This window comes from Sinohyriopsis cumingii, chromosome 15 (genome assembly GCF_028554795.1).
Source record: "Sinohyriopsis cumingii isolate HCF-2022 chromosome 15, ASM2855479v2, whole genome shotgun sequence".
Classification (NCBI taxonomy): Eukaryota; Metazoa; Mollusca; class Bivalvia; order Unionida; family Unionidae; genus Sinohyriopsis; species Sinohyriopsis cumingii.
Window position 1 is genome coordinate 5191938 of NC_142975.1, and position 25761 is coordinate 5217698.

Genomic DNA, 25761 nt, shown 5'->3' on the forward strand with positions numbered 1-25761 from the left:
TGAATTACCAGATTTTATTCCATTTACACACTATAAATATGTATGATATAAATATATACAATGAATATTCATGTTCCAAACACTAAAACAATGTCTTAGTTTAGTCTCTACTTCTATGGTTTTTAATAGGCTACTATTCAACATTCCAATCCAACATACACTGAAAAAATTCCATTTTATGTGAACACAACATTCATACATATAACAGTCATACATGACACACCTATGATCAAACAAAGGCACAAAGCTCAAACAGTAACACACTTTTCAAACAAAAGCACAAGGCTAAAATAGTAACACAATATTCAAACAAAAGTATATCAATTTTGAGAATAGCGCATGGTACAATATCACGTTCCATTTAATACTTGAATTGCTTTTGACTGTTACTCAAACATACACTGCATTGTAAAAACATAGTGTCAGTTTGATTCTTTTCTTGCAGAAATACTTTAAACTAATTTACTGACACCAATATGCACATTAGAAAAGACTGCAGCATTTGATTGAAGTTGTTGTTGTGGGTTTAATGCCATTTTTCAGCACATGATCAGTTATACATGGTGGCTTTGTTATCTGGTGGAGGAAGATCCATGGAAGACTATGGGAAAAACCACCAACCCCCATGAAGTTACTGGCAAGCTTTCTCAAATACTCACATTGGCTGAGCCTGAGACTCAAACTCGTGCAGACAGAGGTGAAACGTCAGTTATCTGTAAAGGAGAAGGTCTTAGACCACTTGGCCACCTGATACCCCCTTAGCATTTGGTGCTGAAATAAAATTACTTACAATGATGTAATTGTGTACTGGTTGTGGTAGTAACTAAGCATTCTGAAAAGTTTAATAGCAGCGGTGTTTTTGGAGGGTGATGCCCTCAACAGGAAAATACATGTACATGATCACCACATGCTTCTTGTCTGAGAATTTTTTTCTAAACTTTGGCTCATAAAACTTGTAATCTAAGGTTTGCAGGTTAGCTGCCTTTGTCTGCCTTTGAGAAAGGTCCTTGGCTCCCATTTCCTAAACAGGACATAGACAGTCGTGTGTTAAAAGGCCATTAAACCCCCCAAAACAACAGATTTATAGTTGCAATTTTCTCTCAGAGGTAGCTAATGTGTTAAAATAGACTTAATCTTAAATTCTTTCCTGAATGGAAGAAAATGTACAAAATGTCATTTTAAATTAAGAGACTCGGAAAAACCTGTACATTGTATAGCATGCTTCATGTCATAAGTTTGATATGCGATGAACTGAACACCTATACAAAACACTCCACATATTAACACAGAGTAAATGTCTATAAAATACATGCTACTATGGCTATGTAAGTAAGACCTGACTAAACTCGTCACATTTAAAATGAGATGCATCGGGATACTACAAAGTCTATCAGAATTAGGCTACTCTAGCAAACAACAATTTAACTCTTGGAAAAGTGATTTCCCTTTAAAGCAGTAACAGGTTATTTCTGTAACAATGGCTCATTTCCATCAATAAAAAATAGGTGACTACATGTACTTTACAAAAATAATTTGAATTCCTAGAAAGTATTTGGACCTTTTTCCAAATGAGAAACCCAAACAATATATTGCATGAGATCATTAACTGAAGTTAGACAATTACAATTTTAAAAAGACTTGTAAATACAAGTTTCATATGTGAAGATTGCATGAAAATAATAAACAATATATCCATCTTTCTTTGAAAAGTTAATTGTAGTTATTTTTACTGAAATTTAGATATTTTTTAAAAAACTGAAAACGAATCATTTAATTTGATATATTTAAGTGCAAAACCAAGGCTATTTTACTCTAATCAAAGTAACTCTTATACTAATAATCTATAACATGTAAAACTAGTCCAATTAACCAAACTTTCATTTTAATCCAGACAAACCTTGGCTATTGAGCTACCTCAAATATATGTTAAAATGAAAACCCAAATGGTGTTGTGCAAACTCCCAAAACCACCACCAACCCTCATCAATGACTATTACTGCCATACCTTATTTATGGCTTAGAACCTTAGAGATCACCTGAAACAGGTATAATTAATCAGATCAAAGTAAGGTGTCTGAAAACAGACTGGTCAGATGATAATAACCACTAGATCTTACATTTTCTATATACACATCTGATTATTTTGCATGCATGATAAAAAAAAGAAATTTATCTAAATAGCTATTTGAAAATACTGTCACATAAAAAGCGACAAACACCAACAATTACATACTGCTCAAAGCACTTTAAAAACCAGAAAATAAAATGCACCATGACAGACATTTTCCATCTTTTTTTGATAAATTATTACTTTTCCCTTAAAATGTTTAATGTATATCAAGATGTCAAAAGTGTTTCTGAATACTGTACTCTAACTCAGTGAAATTCAAATTCCATCAACAGGTTATACTTGTATAATAAATATAGTGCCATGACAACAACTGCATTTTACAAATGATGCATGATGTAAGAAATTATAAGAAATTATTATCACTAACAAGGTGCCCTTAAACTTGTTTAGACAAGTTTGCTTACAGCGAGAATAAAAAATGACAGACAAATTGTAGGCTTTTCTGATAGTGTAGAAGGTTTTAAATAAAACCAATCAAAACTTGTTTGAATCTTTGATCAGACAAGTTTCAATCTATGTAAAAATTTAACTGTACTGACAATAATTGACAAGCACCAAATACGATTGTACGCTGTGTTCTTTGTGTATAAAGTTTCTCAATATCGAAGTTAAAAACTTTAAAATCAACACTTTCCATAATTATTAAGTTACTGTTACACGTATCAACAAAAACAGAAAAATAACAACATGAGGTAAACATTGCAATAACATTTCTTATATAAGCCTGTTAGACTAGACAATCAGTACGCTCTCTAAAACATGTCGCTTTCTCTGACTTGTTAGACTGGATCATCAATAGTCTCTGTAAAGCATGTCACTTTCTCTGACTTGTTGTTTGACCAAATGTAATCTATCTGAAGTATACTTATATCACACAGATCATATATGTGCAGTTTACTAGGAAGATGTATTGGATACAATATGAAATACTTATATAAACTGGCACAGTAACAGTAATTGTTGTTGTTGTTGTTGTTGTGGGGTTTTAACGCCATTTTGCAGCACATGATAGGCTATACATGGCGGCCAGTATTAATGGTGGAGGAAGAACCAGAGAAAACCCCGGAAAGAACCACCGACCCACGAGAAGCTGCTGGCAAGCTTTCTCACATACCCACATTGGCTGAATCTTAGACTCGAACCGCCGCAGACAGAGGTGAGATGGCAGTGATCCGTAACGAAGAGCGCTTTAGACCACTCGGCCACTCGGGGCCCCAGTAACAGTAATAAATTACCTAAACATTTTGAATGGTACTATATATCCGTAGTGTGATCAAAGAATAATGCGTTACTTACTCTTGACATTTTTTATATTTGATTCTTTCTGGCCTTGATATATTTTCCATCTCCTAAAATAAAGGTACTTGTATTCTGAAACTGCCCCTTCTTATCCTTATAATAATTTCATTTCCTTAATGACTGAGAGGGAGACAAAGCAAAGGAATCATAGTCATTAAGTGAAATTTGTGTCACATGTGACTGTTTAATGCCCCAAAATGCTATCCATGACTCAAAACTTTACATAGTTTTTCTAAAAATGTGCTGATCAAGATATCAATATTTATGACCTTTAAATTTGTCTAAAACATCACTATTAATGAGTAATCAAAGATCACTGAAATTTTCTGGTTAACACACAACATTGTTTCATTTAATATAAATGACTCAGAATGAAGTTCTGGGAACCATAAAGAATGCTATTAAAAAGTTTGATTATTTGGTTTTTACCGAAAAATATAATAATTTTTAGAAAATATCTATTAAAATTTTGGGCATGAATACTGTGACATGTACTTTAAATGCAAACAAAATGAGACAATAAAGATATGCACTGACTGTGCCGTCATGCTGTATTACCCTGACAGCAAAATGACATGTAGGTATTAGTGCATCAGATAAAAAGCTAATCCATTCATTCTAAAAATCACAATATTCTTCACTAACGTTGGTTGTCTAAAAACCAAAACCTTTAACACATTTGTTTAAAAACCAAGGTGAAAGTAATAGTTCAACTCCGATAGATGTGATAAATGTTAACAAAGATACAGTCTAAATGCATTAACATAAAATGACTCCCATTAAAAATTCAGAATTTAAACAAAGCATGTCTATTAACAGACTTCACAGTACTTAAAGTTTCATAAGTTTTATATTTGCTAAATTCGGTATTCATCAAACTTTCCGGTTGTCCATGGGTTGTAATTCAGTTTCATCAGGCTGCCATTTTTTCTTGTGGCGAAAGCCAATAGAACTTGCAATCTCATCAAAACTACGATTTTTCGTCTCTGGCAGGAAGAAGAAGATGAAGAGAATGGAAGCAACCAGGATGACAATGAAAATCAGATAAGTGTATGCTCCAATTCCTTTCTGTAAAAAGAAAGAAAAATTACTTGAAATTTTAAAATTATGTCAGGCTAAATTTCAAGGATTTTCACAGCTTATGTACTGTAACATTTATTTGATGGTGTATCCATAATTTTACTTATCATGGCTTACACATACATGCTAACCCCTGTCAAGGAAAAATTGTAATCCAAATGTATAAAAAGAGGAAACCAAGCAGATAAAGAGTAATCGACACATAACATGATAAAAATTCAGTGAGCATATGTACAAATCTATTTATTTACCCCTCTGGTCTTTTAACATCAATTACTGCTTAAAGTTTTCATTGTAGCACTTTTAGCATTACAAAGCAACATTTTCATGTGTTGCATTTCAAAACATTTTGTAAAAGCTGACACTATGAATGTTTTGCACACCAGTAGAGCACTAAATGCTGGGTTACTGAGCCTGGATCTGAATTCAGTTTTATTTTTGTTAACAATACTGATCAATCTCTCACAGTCAGCATTAGAATGGTCAAGAACCAATATTCCTTTCATAACCTGACAAAAAAGAGGAAATCTAAAAGTTCCACTTATTTTAGCTAGGAAATAAGGTGCCATTTTTCAACTCTGTCCTTATGAAGTACATTGTCAGGTAGAATGCTAACTTGATACTTCAAGAATTCTCCTTCTAATTTAACGGCAGCCTTTCCTGCAGCATAGTGTATTAAATGACGTGGACAACCGGTTAGGTATACTGATGCAGACAATTTTCAAAACAGACAATGCAACTTCTCTATGAATTCCAGTCATAACTTGTGCATTATCAGTTGAAAACTCCATACACTTCTAACAACTAATATCAAGTTTATTCAAAGCATTATCAAGCAAATCTGACTTTGCCTTTTCGTTGTCAAAGTCTCTTACACAGAGTATGACGTTTAGTCATCACTACTACTTTCTGTTGCACTTACTAAATGACCCGATCTGCATTGAGTGTGCAATTTTAAGTGAAGTATCTTCAGCTAAACACTAAACAATAGTAGATGATTTTGTTCTTGCACATGCATATTTTCTGCAATTTTGTAACCAGGACACATCCATTTGAACAAAGGGCCAACTCAGTCTTCTACCGCTAGGGATAGTCCATGTTATAATAAGAATTCAGTATATAAAATTCAAGTCTTTTTTAAATTTCAAGTGTTGTTCCATATAAAATTTACCACCATGAATAATATTAAAATTCTTTCCACACAGCCTGCAATAGGTGTGAAGCTGCCCTAGAATGGAACATTGTATTAAGTAATTTATGTATTTATCTTTGAAATGGTTTTTCATCTTTTTCTAATTCATCTATCAAATTGTTTTAAAAACACTTTTGCTCCAACACGTGCATCAACTAGAATAAACCTGACTTGGCTTTTGGTGCCAAATACCTACTGACTAGTTCTGTACCAAATACAAATTTAAAAAAAGAATCTGCAAGCAAAGATTACAAATTAGAAAACCAGTCTTGTTCTCTCCTAACTAAGCCATACAGCTGCTATAAATAGAATCCAAGGTCAAAATTTTTGAAAGTAGAAACCAACATGTTTCTTGGAAATAGGACTGCTGCTATAAATAGAACATAATACTGTTGGGAAAGTGCATGCAAGCCTACATACAAGCATACTCTAATGTTGTAGTTAAGCAAAAGCCATTCTTTCTAAAATAGAGTCTGTGTGATTAATGGAATGTAAATAAAAATGGGAAAACAAATTATTGATTTTTTTCAAGGGCGATATACTGAAACCACATAATCCATATACATTTACACGCAAGGTGTAATTTACTGAAAAAAGCATACTGATTACGCCAAAAGCGTAATGGTTGGCATCTATGCTTATGGTGAACATATTTAAAATAGTTTGCATGACATTTCTCCCAAAAATCTGGACTTTGTAATTATGATGGAAGTTAGTGCTGAAAGATTGTAGAATGGACAGCATAATAGGCAGGAGCCAACACATTCATCAATGAACCATCAAAATGAGATAAAAACGAACAATTCAACTCATTGTTTTAAAAGATGAATTAAAATAAAATGGTCAATTTTATGTTATAGGATTTGCAACAAACTTACAGTGCAAGAATTTCACAAAATCCCCAAACAGACTGACCTGAATAAACCTGAAAGTCAGCACAAGAATAAAGTTGCAGACCCAGTTGAAGGCAAGGGAGAAGCTCATGGCAGCAGCACGAGGTTCCTGTCGGAAAATCTCAGACACCACGATGAAAGGAATTGGACCTGCCATGAAAATTGAAAATTGTTTAAACATAAACATTTTTCATATTCATACAAAGGGGAGCAAGGTAACTGTTTATTATGTAACACGCATTATCACCATCATCAACATTATTATTATTATTATCATTATTATTATTATTATTATTTAGAATGGCTAAAAAGTAGTAAGCACGGGTAAATAAGCACAGGTAAATAAGGACAGCAAAATATGTGGTTTCTGTATCCATGGCAGGAATTTACTCAAACAAGAGCTAATTTAAATGCCATCTATTCACCTTGTTTGGACATAACCTAAATATTCCTCTAGTTTACAAGTATAGAGACATAGGTGAACTCACCAAGTCCAAGAGCAAATCCGATTATGTAAGAAAGCATGGCAATTATGCAGACGATGGCAAAAGCACTGTGACTGTCCTGCAAGAAAAGTAAAGCATGTATTCATATATGACCATTTATTTCTATTGTTGTCATTATTTCAATCACTGTCATTATATCTGTCATCATCATAATTTCTATCATTGCAAATAATCATAGCGGAATCTGAATCCTATGTTCCCTAAAAATCATGACCCTGTGCACACACCTAGGCGAACATTTTTTTTCAGAAAAAAAAACTAAAAATATGTTCATAAATTTTGATTGGTGTCCCCATAGCCTCTGTTGGCAGTAGCAATGGCCTAAGTTAAAAAGGTAATAAAAACTTTAAGATCCCAATGAATATCTGTTTTAAAACAATGTATCTAGCAAAGAAAATAAACTTGGTGTGTGATAGTAGGCTGACTTGCAAAGTAAAGTATTTAACGACCATTAGTGTAGTATATTTTCTAGGTTAATTTCACCCCCACAACAAGATTTTATTTATTTTTGAGAACTCCTTGAAGGGGCTGTTACTCTAATCGAAGAAAAGAATTTCCAGGAATTCAAGATAAGACCATTTCTTCATTAAACAGTCCAGTGTTGAAACCATCTCTGATATTCTTCAGCAATAACAAGATGTTCACATTAGCACTTGTGATACCAATATTGGCTGTCAGCTTGAAGCCATTTTCATTTAGGGCAAAATGGACATCAATAATGATCATCCATTCAGGGGAATACTGACAACCACTTTTTTAAAACAGATGTCATGGAAGCCACATAGTTATAATACTGTCATTGAGATTCATGGAATGGTTTTTGGAGCCCAACTCCAGAAAATCAAAGTGTGAATAATATGTGGAAGGCTGGACAGACTAATGGACCAAAAAATATATTGAAAATTAAAAATTCCTAATAGCAAAATGTATTTCAAGATAACTAGTCTGATAGATGTATAAAGTTTCACCAAGATATCTCAAATGATTCTGAAGTTTTGCTATCAGAATAAAGTGTGAATGATGGATGGATGCACTGATCTATGAATGAAAATATTAAAAATATCGAAATTTGAAAAACTTCCACAGGTACATGTACATCATCAGTCTAATAAGTGCATAATATATCAGATATCTACAAAGAGTTACAGAGCTTGGCCCCAGAAATGAAAGAATGGATGGACAAACAGACAAAGACATTAACAATATTTAAACTGAAGAACTGTGAATAGCAAAGGGCACACCTGTACCATTAGTCTAATTGGTATATTAGGGTTAATAGAGGTACAGTGAAACCCCACAATTGTATGCTTGATTATAACTTGAATCAAATATAACATATGCATGGAATGGCTTCAGAAATTTTATAATAATTTCACCAATTTAGTGAAGTAATACACAGTTTTAGTACTATATTAGACTAAAGTTTGATACAAGATTTTATCAAGATGTGTTCTTGTAGAACCACAGTCTTGTCACAGTGCCATTCTTTATATCAATAAAGATGATTTCATTTCAGTTTTTTCAATAGTCAATCACTGTACACTGATCTTAGCTTATTTATGAAAGACATCAGCAATTTAGAAAGCTGATAGGTATAAATCTTATTATTACTGACCCATGAACAATAAAGCCATTAAGTTTACATTATGAACACAAATATTGCTCAAACAACAGCTGGCAGATGTTTGCTCATTCATCAGGCATACACAACCAAGCATCAAACAATGTGGTGGTTTCTACAAGATTCTCAAATAAATTTATAAATCAATTAATTTATGTAACTGCTAATCTTCCAAATCAATCTCACAGCAAAAGGTTGTTATAATTATGTGGCAATGATTTATAAAAACACCAAAAAAATGAAAACCATCGGACCCAAGTGACTTAGTGGTATTGTGAATCATAAAACAATTAGTTTACCATTAGTGGTATGATCAATCATAAAACAATTTGTTTACCACTGAACTATGTTATCCATTCCCTATAAACTGGAGATGCAAGTTTTGAATGATTTCATTTTTAAATTCTACAATTATTAATCATTTTACCACCTAGGTATCAATATTATAATTGAACAGATGTCCCAAAACTTATGACTCAAAAACAAACATATGTCCTAGGACACACAGTGCACAAAAAATTACTTGAAAAGTTAAATGGTTGTGTCCCAACATGTTCAGTAAATATGGTAGCAGGAACATGGTCTGTTGTATTCAATGATGGCTTGTAGTACATAGCACAATGATGGATTGTGGTACATAGCACAATGATGACTTGTGGTACATAGCACAATGATGGTCTGTGATACATAGAATGACAATGGCTTGTGCACATCAACCATTGTGCTAATGTAGGGTTTCCCTGTATTTTAAATGGTTTTGGAGTTATGTCCAGAAAAAAAATGTAATAGATGGGTGACTGATCAACTGACAAAAACAAAAAGTATTGAAGCTGAAGAATTGAGAATAGCAAAAGTCAAATCTACACCATAGTCTAATATATATATATATATATATATATATATATATATATATATATATATATATATATATATATATACTAAATTTCATAAAGATATCATAAACAGTTATGGAGTTCTGCCCCATAAACCAATTGTGTTCACAGTGAATGGATGGATGGAGAAACAAATGGTCAAAAGACTCTGAAAATATTTCAACTGAAAAATTAAGAATAGCAAAAGGCACATCTGGACCAATATGTGTATCAAGCTCATACAGATATCTTAAATGGTTTTGGAGTTATGTTCAGGGAACAGAAATGTGATGCATGGATAAACTGACTAATTGAACTCATTTCTGTCTCCATCGTAATTTCAGGGATAACAAGGTGAATAGACAAGATTCAATTAAAATTATTACTGAGAAGGAAAACATTTTATACTGAAGCTACATAAGGATTCTACAGAATACATCTTACATACAAATTATATGTATAATCTTTCAAAACAGAATCGATACCTTTGATCACATGACATTCTAACAAGTTATGTATTTTAAAGTGGCTATTACAGGCAAGACAATAAGGTCCATGTGTAAAGGAAATATGTGTACTTACTGCCATGCCAGTATTGTTCAGGAGGTTCAGAAAAATTGTGAGGACAACAAATGATCCCACCATCAAACCCATTGGCCCCAACAAAAGAGCTCTTCTGCCAGCTTTCTCCATCAGAGGAATCTATAAGTGAAGAGTAACATATATATTCATATTTCTGTCTACAGAAAATGACATCATATCTTTGCTTTTTGTAAAACTCTAAATATATGCAGTGTAATATGGTACATGCTCAATCCATCTAATGTTGGCACAGTTTTCTCTTTATGTGTTTATAAGAAAACATTTGGCCATACATAACAATTTTGCCAAGAGACAATTTGTAAATAATGCTATTAGCATCGCATTACTGTATTAAAATGAAAACATCTATTTGTCTCAGAAACACTCTATGCCAACTACATTGCATTTCACACACTGGCAATTTTATTAGGGCCCTCACATTGAGATACAGGGACCCTGTAGTAATCACACTTTCTGTCCATCCATCTGTTCATTCACACTTCTTGCAACAATCTCAGCCAAGCGACCCTTACAAATAACTGAATGACATTAAAATTTTTATGGAATTACAGTCCTTTTATGTTTTTCCATTATTGTAACCAGCATCATTCAGGAACCATTTAATATGTAATTTAAATTAGATGCAATTCAACATGGAAGCTATCTCATAAAACTAGATGCATCTATTATGGGTTTTGTTTTCTCAATTCCATTTTGAATATAGTTATGGCCCTTAGCAATTAACTTTGTATCCTTACATGGGGTGTTGCTTGTAGCAAGCACAGCTCAAGAACCAGTGAACATATTCTGATGCAATTTGATATCAATATCGTCTGAAAAATTTGCAAGTGTCTTTTGGGGGCTTCAGTCTCCCTTAAAAGGGTTATGTCCCCTGATTGCCCCTCCTCCTGATATTGGATTCTGCAAGATGACATCAAATATTTTTGGATTTCAACAAAACTTGGCATATGGCTTCAGATTGATAAAACTTTGAATGAATTCAATTTCCGGCAATCCACAGTATCATTTACAGGCATTATCTCCCTGATTGCCTGGCATCCGACTATGAGTTCCACATCAAAGCTTTATTAAACTTTGTTGGACTGCAACCAAATTAGGCATGCAACTTCATATTGAAGATGTTTTGAATTAATCTTTTTTCATCATTTAACCATATCATTTAGGTGAGTTAAGGCCCTGACTGACCTTCCTCCTTTCTTTTGTTTCAACAGCACAACTTTTGTTTAATTTTTTTTAAAATTTCAACCAAATCTGGCATGCAGCATTATACTTATAAGACAGTTTGATTTCCAGCATTTCACACCCTTTCCTGGAGTTATGACCCCTGATTTCCCAACCTCCTAGCATTGCCTTTCACAGCATAACTTTACTAAGGAACAATGCATTTCAACCAGTTATCATGTACCATTATCATCAAACCTTGAACGAGTTGTATTTCCAGCATTCCAGACCAGTTATGGTCCCATGAATACCCATCATCAACAAACTTTGATTTTCCAATGTAAATTCTCCTGCTTAAGGGCCACTTCCACTTTTTCACCTGTCACTAACAGTTATAGTCAAAGATTTCTTCACATACGTGCCCAAAGTTATAAATATATCACAAACAAAAACCCCACATTTTAAGGATTCAGTCCATTTCTTTTTCTTCTGCTTTCACAGAAAATATAAAGAAATTAAAGAACTTAAGACATGTCTCCAATAAGTTTTAATACTTCTGTTGAGTTAAGCTACTCACAGCTACAATTGTGGCAATGACATTGATGGCACCTTGTCCGACAATGACGTATGGGATGGCACTGTCTTCAATTTTTGCCTGCTGAAAGATGAATGTAGAGTAGGACATGACCTGTAAAATAAAATTATTGATGAGAACATTTGATTCATAAAAATATAAAACTGACAATAAATGTGAACAGTTTCTTTTCATGTTTATTCACATACTTTAATCATATTAGAAGTTCTAATATGGATCATTTACATCCTACTGTCTTTATATGATGGTCTGGTGAAATGGACATTATTTTCTTTTTAAATTGTTTAATTAACGAGACTAAGCATTATCAGTGTCACGATTTTGTGTCAGAAGTTAACTGATTCTTGGCTCTGAGACAGCATGTATTGAATTATGGTAGCCCAGTGGGTTACAACTGGTACATGATGGGCCACCTTGTGTTGAATTACATTAAAAAAGTGCACTACAACTGACACATATCATGGCTTGTTTTACAAACGAAAACTTCGTTTTACAAAAGTTGATAATTATCAATGAACAGCTTTAAGGAAAAATGGCATCATATTGGGGTAATTACATTGAGCTTTTCAATCCATTGTGATACCTGGTTCTTTTCAATCTGAATTTCAATTAAACAGACTTTAATTTAATGCAATTAAATCAACTCACAGCATTGATTCCTGACCACTGCTGGGCCACCTGCATCAGGCACGCAACTATGATTGGAAGTTTTAGCTCCGGCGTTGTCAACAGCTCCTTCAGAGTAAACTGCTTGATGCTACTGGCTTTTTTGGCCTCTGTTCTCATTTCTTCTATTTCCTCCTCCACATCAATACGGCCACGAAGACGTCTCAAGGCTAGAGAAACATGTTTTGACACAGTTACAACTCCACTACCAAAAGTCAAAGAAAAATGATTTCCTGAGGCAAAAACATTTGCTGATTTGAAGCAAAGTTGATAAAATAAATACTTTCATAATAAGAGACTCTTGATGGGACTAATGCTCTGTTGGAAAAGAATTCCAGAAATAAAGATAAGACCATTTCTTCTTTTCTAACTCTTAGTGTTCAAACCATCTCTAGTATCCTTGAGTGAAAAGATTTTCAAAATGAGCTGCTGAAGATGCTATATTTGGATACAAGATCTGCACCATTCTCATGTAGGACAAACTAGATATCATTAGAAGACTTATGGTGAAAACCCCTTGCCAACATGACATGGTGAAAACCCGATGCCAATATGACATGTTGAAAACCCCATGCCAAAATAACCATCCATTCAAGAGGAGTGGCAATACTACATCATGGCAGCCATACTTAGCACAAAACATTGGCACCATTTGCATTTAGGACCAACTATATATAACAAACATTTTCTTTGAAAACCCAATTTCATTATGACCATCGTGGGGCCCCGAGTGGCTGAGTGGTCTAAAGCGCTCTCCGTTACGGATCACTGCCATCTCACCTCTGTCTGCGTGGGTTCTAGTCTAGGATTCGGCCAATGTGGATATGTGAGAAAGCTTGCCAGTAGCTTCTCGTGGGTCGGTGGTTCTTCCCGGGGTTTTCCCGGGTTCTTCCTCCACCATTAATACTGGCCGCCATACATAGCCTATCATGTGCTGAAAAATGGCGCTAAACCCAACAACAACAACAACAACATTATGACCATCAATTGTAAAAGAATAAAACGAGCAAGATCAGCACCACGTTCATCCAGGACCAAGTCGACATCATAAGAAGTCTTTTTAGTGAAGAGTCACTTTGATATGACCCTCAGTTCAGGAGGAATAGCAATAACATAAGTCTGAAGATGGTAGCTGGCCATACAGTATGTCCAAGCTGCACTATTTTCATTTAGGACAAACCAGACACCACAAGTCTTCTGGTGAAAACTCATGTCTATATGACTTTCCATTCAGAAGCAGTAGCAATCAGATTTTCAACATGGCAGCCATGTATACAGCATGTCCGATAGCATAATTTTCATTTAAGACCAACAGGAAACCACAAAAAGTCCATCAGTGAAAGTTGATATGAGCTTCCAATCATAGAGAGTAGTAATACAAAAAATTACAAGATGGCCTCTCTGGTGACCATACTAGATATCTGAAAGGCACCATTTTCATGTATGACAAACCAGACATAAAAAATCATGAGGGTATGACCTTCCAAGCGCCATTTTCATTTTGGACCAACCAGACATTGGGGTGAAGCGGTTTCATGGCAATCCATCAATCTTGTGTTAATGGATGCATGGACAATGGACAACAGGGCAGGCCATCCGGTAAATCTTCTGGTCTATGACCAGTACAGCTAAAAATAGTTGTAATTTCTGGTTGACTTAACAGACAGCTAAAAATAGTTGTAATTTCTGGTCAACTTAACACGCAATACACATTCAGTAGTAATCAAACCTATTGCTTTTACCATGGTGATTGCTGCCACTGTTTCAGAAGCCATACTGGATATCTGAATAACATTGTTTTAATTTAGGGCCAATTACACCTTAGAATAAATGTGTGTTACATGTGTAAAGTTTCATGGTGATGCTACAGGAGTGATGAGTAACGTGTGCTAATGGCATATGATGGGCGTGTGCTTATGACATATGATGGACGTGTGCTAATGGCATATGATGGACAATGTGTGCTAATGGCATATGATGGGCGTGTGCTTATGACATGATGGACGTGTGCTAATGGCATATGATGGACAACATGTGCTAATGGCATATGATGGGTGTATGCTTATGACATATGATGGACAATGTGTGCTAATGGCATATGATGGACAGCATGTGCTAATGGCATATGATGGGCATGTGCTTATGACATGATGGACGTGTGCTAAAGTCATATGATGGACATGTGCTAATGGCATATGACAGACGTGTGCTAATGGCATATGATGGATGTGGGCTAATGGCATATGATGGACAATGTGTGCTGATGGCATATGATGGACGTGTGTTAAAGGCATATGATGGACGTGTGATAATGGCATAAGATGGACAATGTGTGCTAATGGCATGTGATGGACGTGTGTTAATGGCATATGATGGACAACGTATGCTAATGGCATATGATGGACAATGTGTGCTAATGGCATATAATTGATAATGTGTGATAATGGCATATGATGGACAATGTGTGCTAATGGCATGTGACAGACATGTGCTAATGGCATATGATGGACAACGTGTGCTAATGGCACATGATGGACAAGCTCTTCTGGTCTATGACCAGCACAGCTAAAACTTATGATAATTTCTTATAGGCAGTAATACAGCGTATTACTTTCCTCAGTGATTCCAGCTTGGAAAAAAAATTGTGTGCTTGCATGGGGATATTTTTTTTATCACAGTATGAAAATTATAAAACTATTGCAAGGTTTTGTTTTGCTCATTACATTATTTTATTGAGCTGTAAAATTTAGACACAAGTTTCTAATGAAAAAAATGATTTCTTTAAATCTCTGGAAGAGAATACAAGCAATGTATAATTTCCTTTTTAAATCTTATATCAATATCAAATAGAGGGCTTGAGTTCTTGCATGTAGTAACATATGTGGAGCCATCGAAGCCATTAATCTCACCTTTTGTTGCCCCATCTTCGTCATTTTTCTTGATTAGCAGGTACCTGGGGCTCTCTGGACAGAAGGGGAAGACCACGAGACACACAAATGCAGGAATGGCGTTGAAGGCAAAGAGGAAGGGCCACATATTCTTAGACCCTATAAAAACAAATATTTTACCATATAATAAGTGTATTCATGAATTAGTGCACTTTAACAATTAAAAAAAGTAACCATATTTCTAAATGTACCAAGGCATAGGGTCAGATCTATTATCACACAGTGTCAGCAGTTCACATTAGAGTGAAAAGCTACACAATCATCTACCTGAGCATCAAACAATGGGTCACTATTGTCAACTGTTTGAAATACTGGTCCCTCACTAAAACACCCCTCAGTATACCACTGACCCTCATAATGCTGGCAAAATTATGGATACTATTAAATTTTATAAACTTGATTTTATTATTGTGACCAATCTGATTCAAATCAAGAACATCTCCATCATCATGGAGACAAATTGACCCTGATTTTGATCAGAATCTGATTACTAGAGGATTACTTCACCTAAGTGTTTGGATAATGAGAGTCATTAATAACATGATTTCAAAGTATCAAATACGTTTTATGTGCTTGCAGTTACTATTATGACACACCCTTGTTAGAACAGCCCTCATTGTAATGCTTCCACACATGCTGTTATAAGACAGCTTACTACATACTGGTATAACATGCATAACTGCATATTGGTATAATCCAGATCACTGCATACCGGTATAACCCAGATCACTGCATACTAATATAACAGATTAATGCATACTGGTATAACAAAGATCACTGCATACCAGTATAACACAGATCACTATTATGGTTCCTATAAACTGTACTACAACATGATAGTACCATACATTGATACAGATATATAAACAACATGTTAGTCTAAAGAAAAAATGACATCAATTTGAGGGCATGACATTCAACTTTGGCAACATTTTCGATGATAATTTAATATGTAAATTGTATCTCCCACACAGATAAATTTGTACATGTTGCTGTCATAACAATCAGCAATGTAATTGTTACATGTACTTTTTATTTTGTCATAAATATAAATAACAGACACATCTGAATTATGATTTGAAAATCTTTGAAATAAACATTACCAATCTATTTGTGTTAATATTTTGGCCCTAAAACTAAAAGCCCAAAGCAAAACAGACGTCAACATGGATTACTCGGGTACATTAGACTATACAATGTAAAAATAAACAGATCTCTCAGGCAGATCAGAGTGTATAAAGAACAAATATAAACATCACTGGCAGATCTGAGTCTACAATGTAGAAATAAACACAGATGCTTAACTGGATCTACAATGCCTGAAATTTTTACAAGTTCTACAGGTAAGGCATAACGTTACTTTTGTTACCTGAGAAACCAGGGAGACCCAGGATCATGGACCATAGGATTCCAATGGTGATAAACAGCTGATGGAATGTCCCTACAGCTCCACGGATTTTCTTTGGGGAGATCTCTGCTAGATAAAGTGAGGCCAAGCTGATGTTTATACCTGCAAGGTAAGAGAAAAAGTTACTGGCAAGATCTAAAATAGTATGTACACAAGTCAGTGTCTAACGTGAAATTTTTTATGTACTATGGTAGTTATATTGCTTGGATTTGTTACTGTCATGAAATTATACTGTTATGATTTGTTATTAATTGTCATCACAGTTATGTTGCTAATTTATGTTACTGCCATCACAGTTACATTGCACAGTTACATTTCCTCGACATGTTACTGTTTTATATTTTCTCCACAAAGATCTGGAACAAAATACGATTCCAATACGGTAAAAGTATGACCAGCATAGTTAAGAAATGTAAAATCTGGATAAACCATTTTAGAGAATGTATGGAAATCTTTAATGACAATTTTGTATGCTAAAGATAAGTTGTACCAAAACGATTTGGGTAAAGAAGTTGCTTGTCTAGATTTTTAAAACTATACAAATTCAGTTTTAAAAAATTATAACTGTATCATTTAATCTTTTAAAGATTTAATAGCAATTCAATGTGGCTGCTATTAGAGCTAGTCGAAGGTCCAACAGAAATTCCCCATGGCTGCTATCAGAGTTAGTCAAAGATCCAATAGAATTTACTGCCACTTCTTAATTGGTCAAAAACCCAATAGCAATTCACTACCAGTGCTATCACAGTTAGTCAAAGATCCAATAACAATTCACTGTGGCTGCTATCAGAGTTAGCCAAATATCCAACAGCAATTTCCTGCCACTGCATAGTTGGTCAAAAACCCAATAGCAATTCACTACCACTGCTATCATAGTTAGTCAAAGATCCAATATCAATTCACTGTGGCTCCTATTCGATTTAGTCAAAGATCCAATAGCAATTCACTGTCAATGCTTAATTGCTCAAAGATCCAGTAGCAATTCACTGCTGATGCTACCATAGTTGGTCAAAGATCCAATAGCAATTCACTGTGGCTGCTATCAGAATTAGTCAAAGATCCAATAGCAATTTAGTGTGGCTGCTACTGGAGTTAATCAAAGATCAAATAATAGCAATTCACTACCACTGCTTACTTCTTCAAAGATCCAACAGCAATTCACTGCTCATGCCATAACAGTTGGTGGCCAATAGAATGATTATGCTGCTATAGCATTTGTTTAAAGATCTAACAACAATTTAATGCCCCTGCTACAGTAATTGGTGGGTATTGGCAATTCACTGACCCTGCCACAGTAGTTGGTGGGTAATGGCAATTCAATGACCCTGCTACAGCAGCTGGTGGCTGCTAGTTATTCACTGCATTGTGCTACAGTCAATTAACCACCCCTGAGCTGTTAATAGCTAATATTAATTAAATGCCCCATCTACAACAGTTGGAGTCTAATAGTTATTCACTGCCCCTGTTACTACAGTAGGTGGCTGATAGCTTTTCACTGGCCCTGCTACAGCACTTGGTGGCTGATAGCAATTCACTGCCCCTACTACAGCAGTTGGTGGCTGATAGTTATTCACTGCCCCTTCTACAGCAGTTGGTGGCTGATAGCTATTCACTGCCTCTGCTAAAGTAGCTGGTGGCTGATTGCTATTCACTGCCCCTACTACAGAAGTTGGTGGAAATGGGTTACCATAAGGTTTATCTCTGAAAAACCATATTTATTAGATAACCAATGGAGGATACAAACATTTGTACATCTAGGTTTCAAGTGAATCCATCATATAGTATAAACAGTTGTACATAAAAGGTACTGTCAAGGAAGAACAAAATTAAAAAGCTATTTTTAAAAAAAATGGGAAAACATGATTTTTACACTCTGCTCCCAAATCATTAAGTATGCATACATACCACAGTGAAGTCCAACAAATGCTCTTGACACGATGAGACATTCTGGAGATCTGACAGCTTTTGGGATCGCACCAAAGACGGCAGCAAGAATCATAATGAAGGTGATGATAATCATACCACGCTTTCTAAAAAAAGTATAAATAAAAATTGAAAATAATTAGCACATGCTTATCTAACCCAAGATGATTCAGCTGAATTCAAGCAAAATCTGCCAATTCAAATTACATGTAAGTTACTATTCTTAAGAGATAAAAAATATCAACACACAGATGGCTCCTACATAATTAAATGACATTAAATTTATCATTAAAACTGTAAAGTTAAATCAAGGCTTAGATATACTATAAAACAGATTGTTTTCCAAAATCCTAGAGTGTCATAATTCAACTTAGTTTGGTGTAATACTTCTTGGTTAGTTTAATGAAATTTATATATTCTCAAAACCATTTAAATATGTTACTAAATACTAAATTTGAAACCCTGCAAAGGTATGAAATATTTCATTATTCTGAATTACAAACCTTCCACAGAAATCAGCAATTTTTCCAGAGACAAATGCACCAAACATTCCAAACAAGACAAAGATGGCAACTGTGATGGACCACATCAGATCCAGGAAATTGTCATCCACACTGCCCCCTTTTTCTACGAATGATTCTGAGCCATTGCGAGCTTTTGTTGAATCAACATCATAACCTGTATTATTTTGGCCTGGACTACCAATGACAATAGTAATTGTGGTTGTAGATACATTACTGGATGACAAGAGAATGGGAGTATTATCTAATTTAATTCCACTTCTTTCTGCATAAACCTCACCGTAAAAATCTTGGATAATCTGTGAAGGTGAACAAAGTAAAGTTAGAACAGTTGGTAATGCATCATCCACCTTAGTTATCACTCTAAAATGACAATATCTTTCTTTGATGAAAAGTGTGAACTATACAGTTACTATAATAAAGACATCATTAAATAATTACTTTATTAGTATAAGTACTTGGTTTACATTACTACATGAGCGTGAGAAAGAAAACAAACTGGTTTTGGTTATTCAGCAATTCACATGTATGTACCTGTCAGTATATCTATCAATCTACTGTATAGCCTATACTGCAGCCAATTAATTACCCTCTGAACTGTTCAAACATTACCTAACCAACCATTACCCAACCAACCTTTCAATAAACTATACCTAATCAACTGTTACCTAACCAACCCTTCAATAAACTATACCCAATTTACCATTACCCAACCAACCCTTCAATAAACTATATTTAATCAACCTTTATCTAGCCAACCCTTCAATAAGCTATATCTAATCAACGATTACCAGCCAACCATCAATAAAATATACCAAATCAACCATTACATAGCCAACCCTTCAATAAACTATGCCTAATCAACCATTACCCAGCCAACCCATCAAAAAGCTATACCTAATCAACCATTACCCAACCAACCCATCAATAAACTATACCAAATCAACCATTACATAGCCAACCTTTCAATAAACTATGCCTAATCAACCATTACCCAGCCAACCCATCAATAAGCTATACCTAATCAACCATTACCCAACCAAGCCTTCAATAAACTATACCTAATTTACCATTACCAAACCAACCCTTAAATAAACTATACCTAATCAACCATTACCCAACCAACCCTTCAATAAAATATACCTATTCAACTGTTACACAACCAACCCTTCAATCCACTATACCTAATCAACCATTACCCAAGCAACTCTTCTATTATACGATATCTAACCACTCATTATCTAAGCAACCCTTCTGTCACATTATACCAAACCACTCATTATCTAACCAACCCTTCTTTCACATTATACCTAACCACTCATCACCCAGCTGACTCTCTTAAACTATACCAAACCACTCATTACCCAACCAACCCTTCTATCATTCAATATTTAACCAAAGGCTGATAACCAACCCTTTTCTCACACTACAATCAACCACCCATTCTCCACTCACATTTTTACTACTGATCAGCCACACATGCTCCTACCACACAATATTTTACCACTGATTAGCCACCTATGCTTTAACCACACCAAATAACTACTGATTGCCCACCCGTACTTCTCTCACACTACACTTAACAGACTACTCACAAATGCTTCTATCGCACTACACTTAACTGATTTCCCACCAATGCTCATTTCACACCACACTTAACCACTGATTGGTCACCCATGGATTTATCACATTAAACTTAACCACTGGAGTGATCACTCATGCATCTATCACATTACACTTAACCATTGATTGGTCATCCATGCTTCTATCATACTATACTTAACCACTGATTAGTCATGCAAATACTAGTACTTGCCTTACCAAGTATAACCACTGGAACCCTTTCATCAACTAAACAGCCCTCATTGCTAGGCACAACTTTGCATTAATATGAAGGAAAACAGACAAGCATTATAAAGGAGCCATAAAAACGAAGAGATTATCCGATCATCATACCATTGTTATTACCAAAACGAGTTTTACATCCCTGATATCTTAGGATAATGACCTTAAAACTGTGCTATATTTTATATATCACCTACCTTAGCAGGGGAGTTAACTACGCCTATATTATATCCGTACAGGAAGGAATTTCCGAAGACGGCGACAACGACGCTAAATACCAGCCAGATGGTCCACCCAGCTTCTTTTTCACCAGTCTGAAAGGATTTGTGGTATGCTTATTAGGAGCAGAAAATAAAAAGGGAAAGATAAAACATGATATTCAAAACTGATTCTAACCATGTGTAACTAATGTGGAGGTTCTTTCATATTGAAAATAGTTTTAAAGAATGTGTAATCCAGTCAGTGACAAAGGTTACCGACTTGATGGTGTGGCTTTGACCTGCTACATTTGACCCACATGTGTCACTTGATATACCCCGTAACTTCTTTTTACGTTCTCTGCCAAGTTTAGAACAATTTTCAACAAACTTGAAAGAAGACATCTTGATATAGTAAATAATTAAATTTGCGTTGCTTGAGGGTTTTGTAACACGACCTATTGAGTAAGCAGTGTCTTCTAATTATTACTGCATTTTACACAATACTAGATCCATGTTTGTAACAGAAATAAGCCCCAACCACCACCACCACCACTGCTGAAAAAATAGTCCAAGTCTAATTAGTTCAAACATTTACAAAAATTTCAAAAACTGCTAAAGGAGCGTGAAAAGATGTGACCCTTGACGTTCTACTGACCGAACAAAATGTCAATAAATCCAAGATGTCACCGCTGACTACTGAAACCATCTCTGATATTCTTGAGTAATAACAATATTTTCAAACTGACCACTATGGCGGCGATAGTAAATGTAAGATCAGCAGCTTTTTCATTTAAGATCAACTCGACACCATTAGAATTTTTTGTTGCAAAACTCCGTGTCATAATGAACTTCCATTCAGAAAAGGTAGCGTTATCAAGATTTTTAACATGGCTGTCATGCGAGCCATCTTGACTTAAGAGCTGGACAGTTTTAATATAAGGACAACAAAATATCATAAGAAGTCTTTATGGTCAAAACCTCATGTCGATAATGTCATCCATTCAGAAGGGGCAACCTTCGCAACGACAACCAGATTTTCATTATGGGCGTCATAGGATCAAAACTGGGAATAAAATCACCATTTTCTTCTGGAACCAACAAGACATTAATTATAAGAAATCTTCTGGTGGAAATCTCATATCTATATGACATTTGTTAAAGAGATGTAGTAATAACAAGATTTTCATAATGGCTATCAGTTACGCCAATCACTGATTCAACTACTACAAAATGTTCACGCGTAGTTAAAATGTACGTCAATGTAATTCGGTTACGCCTTTGTTCATTTGACTTAATGAACTTAATGTGTATACTGCATGGTAAAAGTCATTACACCCTATTACGTTTAAGATTCAAAAGCCTCTTCAACACCTACGCAAGACCTTACACTAGCTTACGATATTTACACCAACTGCCCTTGAGTGGCTGTTGTTGTGGGCATAACAACAATTTTCAGCAAAAATGATAGGCAATACATGACGACCCCACACAAAGCTACTGGCAAACTTTCTCATATTCCCATGCTGGCCTAGTCCGAGACTCGAACCCATCGGACAGAGGTGAAATGACGGTGATCTCTGAAGGCAATCGCCTTAGACCACTCGGCCATCCGGGGCCCCACGAGTGGCTGCAAAGTATTTACTAAAGTAAAGTGTAGTCAACTCTATAGTGCTTGCTGTTAAATTCCAATACGTGTATGAATAATAGCGAAAATAATCTGTCTGTCTGTCTGTCTGTCTTTCTCTCTCTCGTTGATACTCCCTGCAAGAACAACACTAACGTCATCTAAGGTAATATTGGGGCGATTCCACAGTTCAATTAATGTTCCTAGTTTGTTTTGCAAATTCATTATAATGCTTTTTTAAAAACACCAACAATAAAAAATAAAACAACAAAAACCTTACAAAAACACATGCAAGAATCCTCCAGAGCAATAAATAAAATTCAAAAATAGCGGAAAGTTCTATCCCCGTTTCCTACCTGAGGATGCGTGATAATATGCAGTGATATACGCCTTTCGACCATGCGAACTCCCCCCCCCCCCATGGAAGGAAGACAGTTGCTGAAAGCATTCGTGTATAACAGACACAACCGTAAGGTGACCCAGTTATTAACACTCATCTAGTAAAAACGGTCACTCCTGATTCCGATGTCAGAAATTAGGGCATACTGAAATTAATATAGACAGGTACTCTACAAATATACACCAGAAAGCGCGGAAACACACAAAAAACGAGTTTAGAAATTAGGATCACATATCAAATTTATGCTTGAAAAGATAAAACAGATAACGTCATGTACAAACATCTGTTAGGGCTTGATAATTAGAGGGTAACAGGCTGATTCGGACCGGGCTTATTCGGTCCAAATTACAGGCTGATTCGGACCAGATTTCTGGCTGATTCGGACCAGATTATTGGCTGATTCGGACCATGTGAAATATCAATAAGTTTCGTCTGAGATTTCAATGTGACCTTATATTTGTTTAAGACACGATATTTCTCATTATTTCCCAGGTACGTTGAGTAGTTCAAATATGCATTTAAGGAAACGATCATTAAATTGAATGCAGATTGTTGGGGACAAAAATCGCTAAAACAGTGTCCATGCAGTAACATTTATTCATACATATTGATCTGAGTTTACAGTATTTGTGTCCACACATCCAGGTCTGGGTAGGTTTATGCCTTTGCTAGATTTATGTACAATTTATTTGTACTGTCTATTTGCTATATACTAATAGTACTACATAAAACTTATGACTTAAAGGAGAAAGTGTGGTGCTGTACAATTTTTGATATTGTTCGATAAAATATCACACGTCAATATCATACGTTTATATTCTTCTAATTCTGTGGACCTCGTAAGACGAATTATATTTTAATAATATTTGTTTAAGCAACGTCTGTTAATGTTTCTCTGAATTCATAATCTATCTGTAAAGTGTCGAATTTTGAATAAGTATTGAACCTTAAAGTTGAATGCATTGAGCATTAAAACTGTATCACATTTATGCCAGAAAAGACTTTGTGAAGGGTAACTTCGACCTTTCTTCTTCCCCCCCCCCCCCCCCATCAGTGTTAAACTTGAAAGGCCAGCATCTACGACTCATTGAGACTTGACTGGGGCATCGCAACGCTGTCCTGAGAAAGTAAACATTTGAACCCATGTCAAGTAGTCATTTTGACTGTCTTACGTAAATTTAAAAGCCGAATATCAACTTTTTATATTCTCTTAGTATGTCTGTAAAATCAGCAATAAATACTAAACTAAATAATGTATGTGTTACACGGTTTTTCTTATAATAGTTCACATGGTCCGAATCAGCCCGTCATATGGTCCGAATCAGCCCGTAATTTGGGCCGAATAAGCCCGTCATTTGGGCCGAATCAGCCAGCATTCAATTAGAGATGGTCGCAGAGTTAGAAGAAATCAATAGAATTACAGACCTCGTCCCGTACATGGCCATTCTGTTGTGGTTTAGAACTGATGTATCCATTCACACCATTAGCTTTCACAGTAGGTTTATAAACCAAGCCATTTTCAAATACGTCTTCATTATGTTCCATTTTAAAATTAAGTTGATGTATTGAGTCTCCGATACGTTTTCTATCAGGCTGTATCGTTTGTGTTTGTAAACACCGATCCTATCCCATTGTATATATAGACTGATCAAAATGGATGTGGGCGGTACACAACTGGGCTTAAAAGAGGGGGAAATGAACTCTCAAATGTTTACTCCCTGAGAAATATATTATGAAATTTTGGATCTAAATTACATAGCTTTTTGTTCTAATAATTAAGCCAGCCAATCCCGTTGAAGCAATACTCCATACACATGGCAATAACGTCAAAAAACACATTTTATTTTAATACCTAAAGCCATTTAAAAGTTAGTGAGCAGAAAACACATATGTGACAGACGTGACTGTACTAGGACGGACGGATCGGTAAAACTATCATGCAAAGTACATGTCTTCTCTACAATGAAGGTAAGTGGGGTGGCCGTTGTCCCGAAGATTTGCGGGGTCCGACATTGTTGAAATGCTTACCATTACAACGAAGTGGAGAGAGAAAATTTCCGGACTACAGTTTTTAAATATCCAACGATTACAAACTATCATTTTATTCGTCTGCAACAGGATAATATGAAGGGAGAAAAGAGGTTACAAATGGTATCGAAGAGGCCCGCCAAGGGGGATAAGGTATATAGCTTTTGATTCCTTTCCTTGGCTATACACTGAATAACTTACTAGTATCACCTTCAATACCAGCCAACACAGCGCTGCTTCCTTAT

At 35.2% G+C, this 25761-nt stretch overlaps 1 protein-coding gene across 3 annotated transcripts; it reads right to left on the bottom strand.

Annotated features, from left to right (window-relative positions):
* Positions 1 to 25106, bottom strand: LOC149781202 (solute carrier family 2, facilitated glucose transporter member 1-like). 3 transcript variants are annotated; one of them, XM_089935266.1, is made up of 12 exons: positions 24914 to 25106; positions 21462 to 21578; positions 19402 to 19718; positions 18881 to 19005; positions 16937 to 17077; positions 15529 to 15666; positions 12602 to 12789; positions 11936 to 12046; positions 10177 to 10296; positions 7084 to 7159; positions 6618 to 6745; positions 1 to 4498 (listed from the first exon to the last, which is right to left on the bottom strand). In XM_089935266.1, the coding sequence occupies exons 1-12, from the start codon at positions 25031 to 25033 to the stop codon at positions 4304 to 4306; spliced, it is 1776 nt and encodes a 591-aa protein (XP_089791392.1). In that variant the 5' UTR covers positions 25034 to 25106; the 3' UTR covers positions 1 to 4303. The 3 variants fall into 3 exon arrangements, with proteins under 3 accessions (XP_089791392.1, XP_089791394.1, XP_089791393.1); XM_089935268.1 differs by lacking the exon at positions 24914 to 25106 and adding an exon at positions 22544 to 22647; XM_089935267.1 differs by lacking the exon at positions 24914 to 25106 and adding an exon at positions 22120 to 22185.
* Positions 25107 to 25761: the final 655 nt, after the last annotated feature.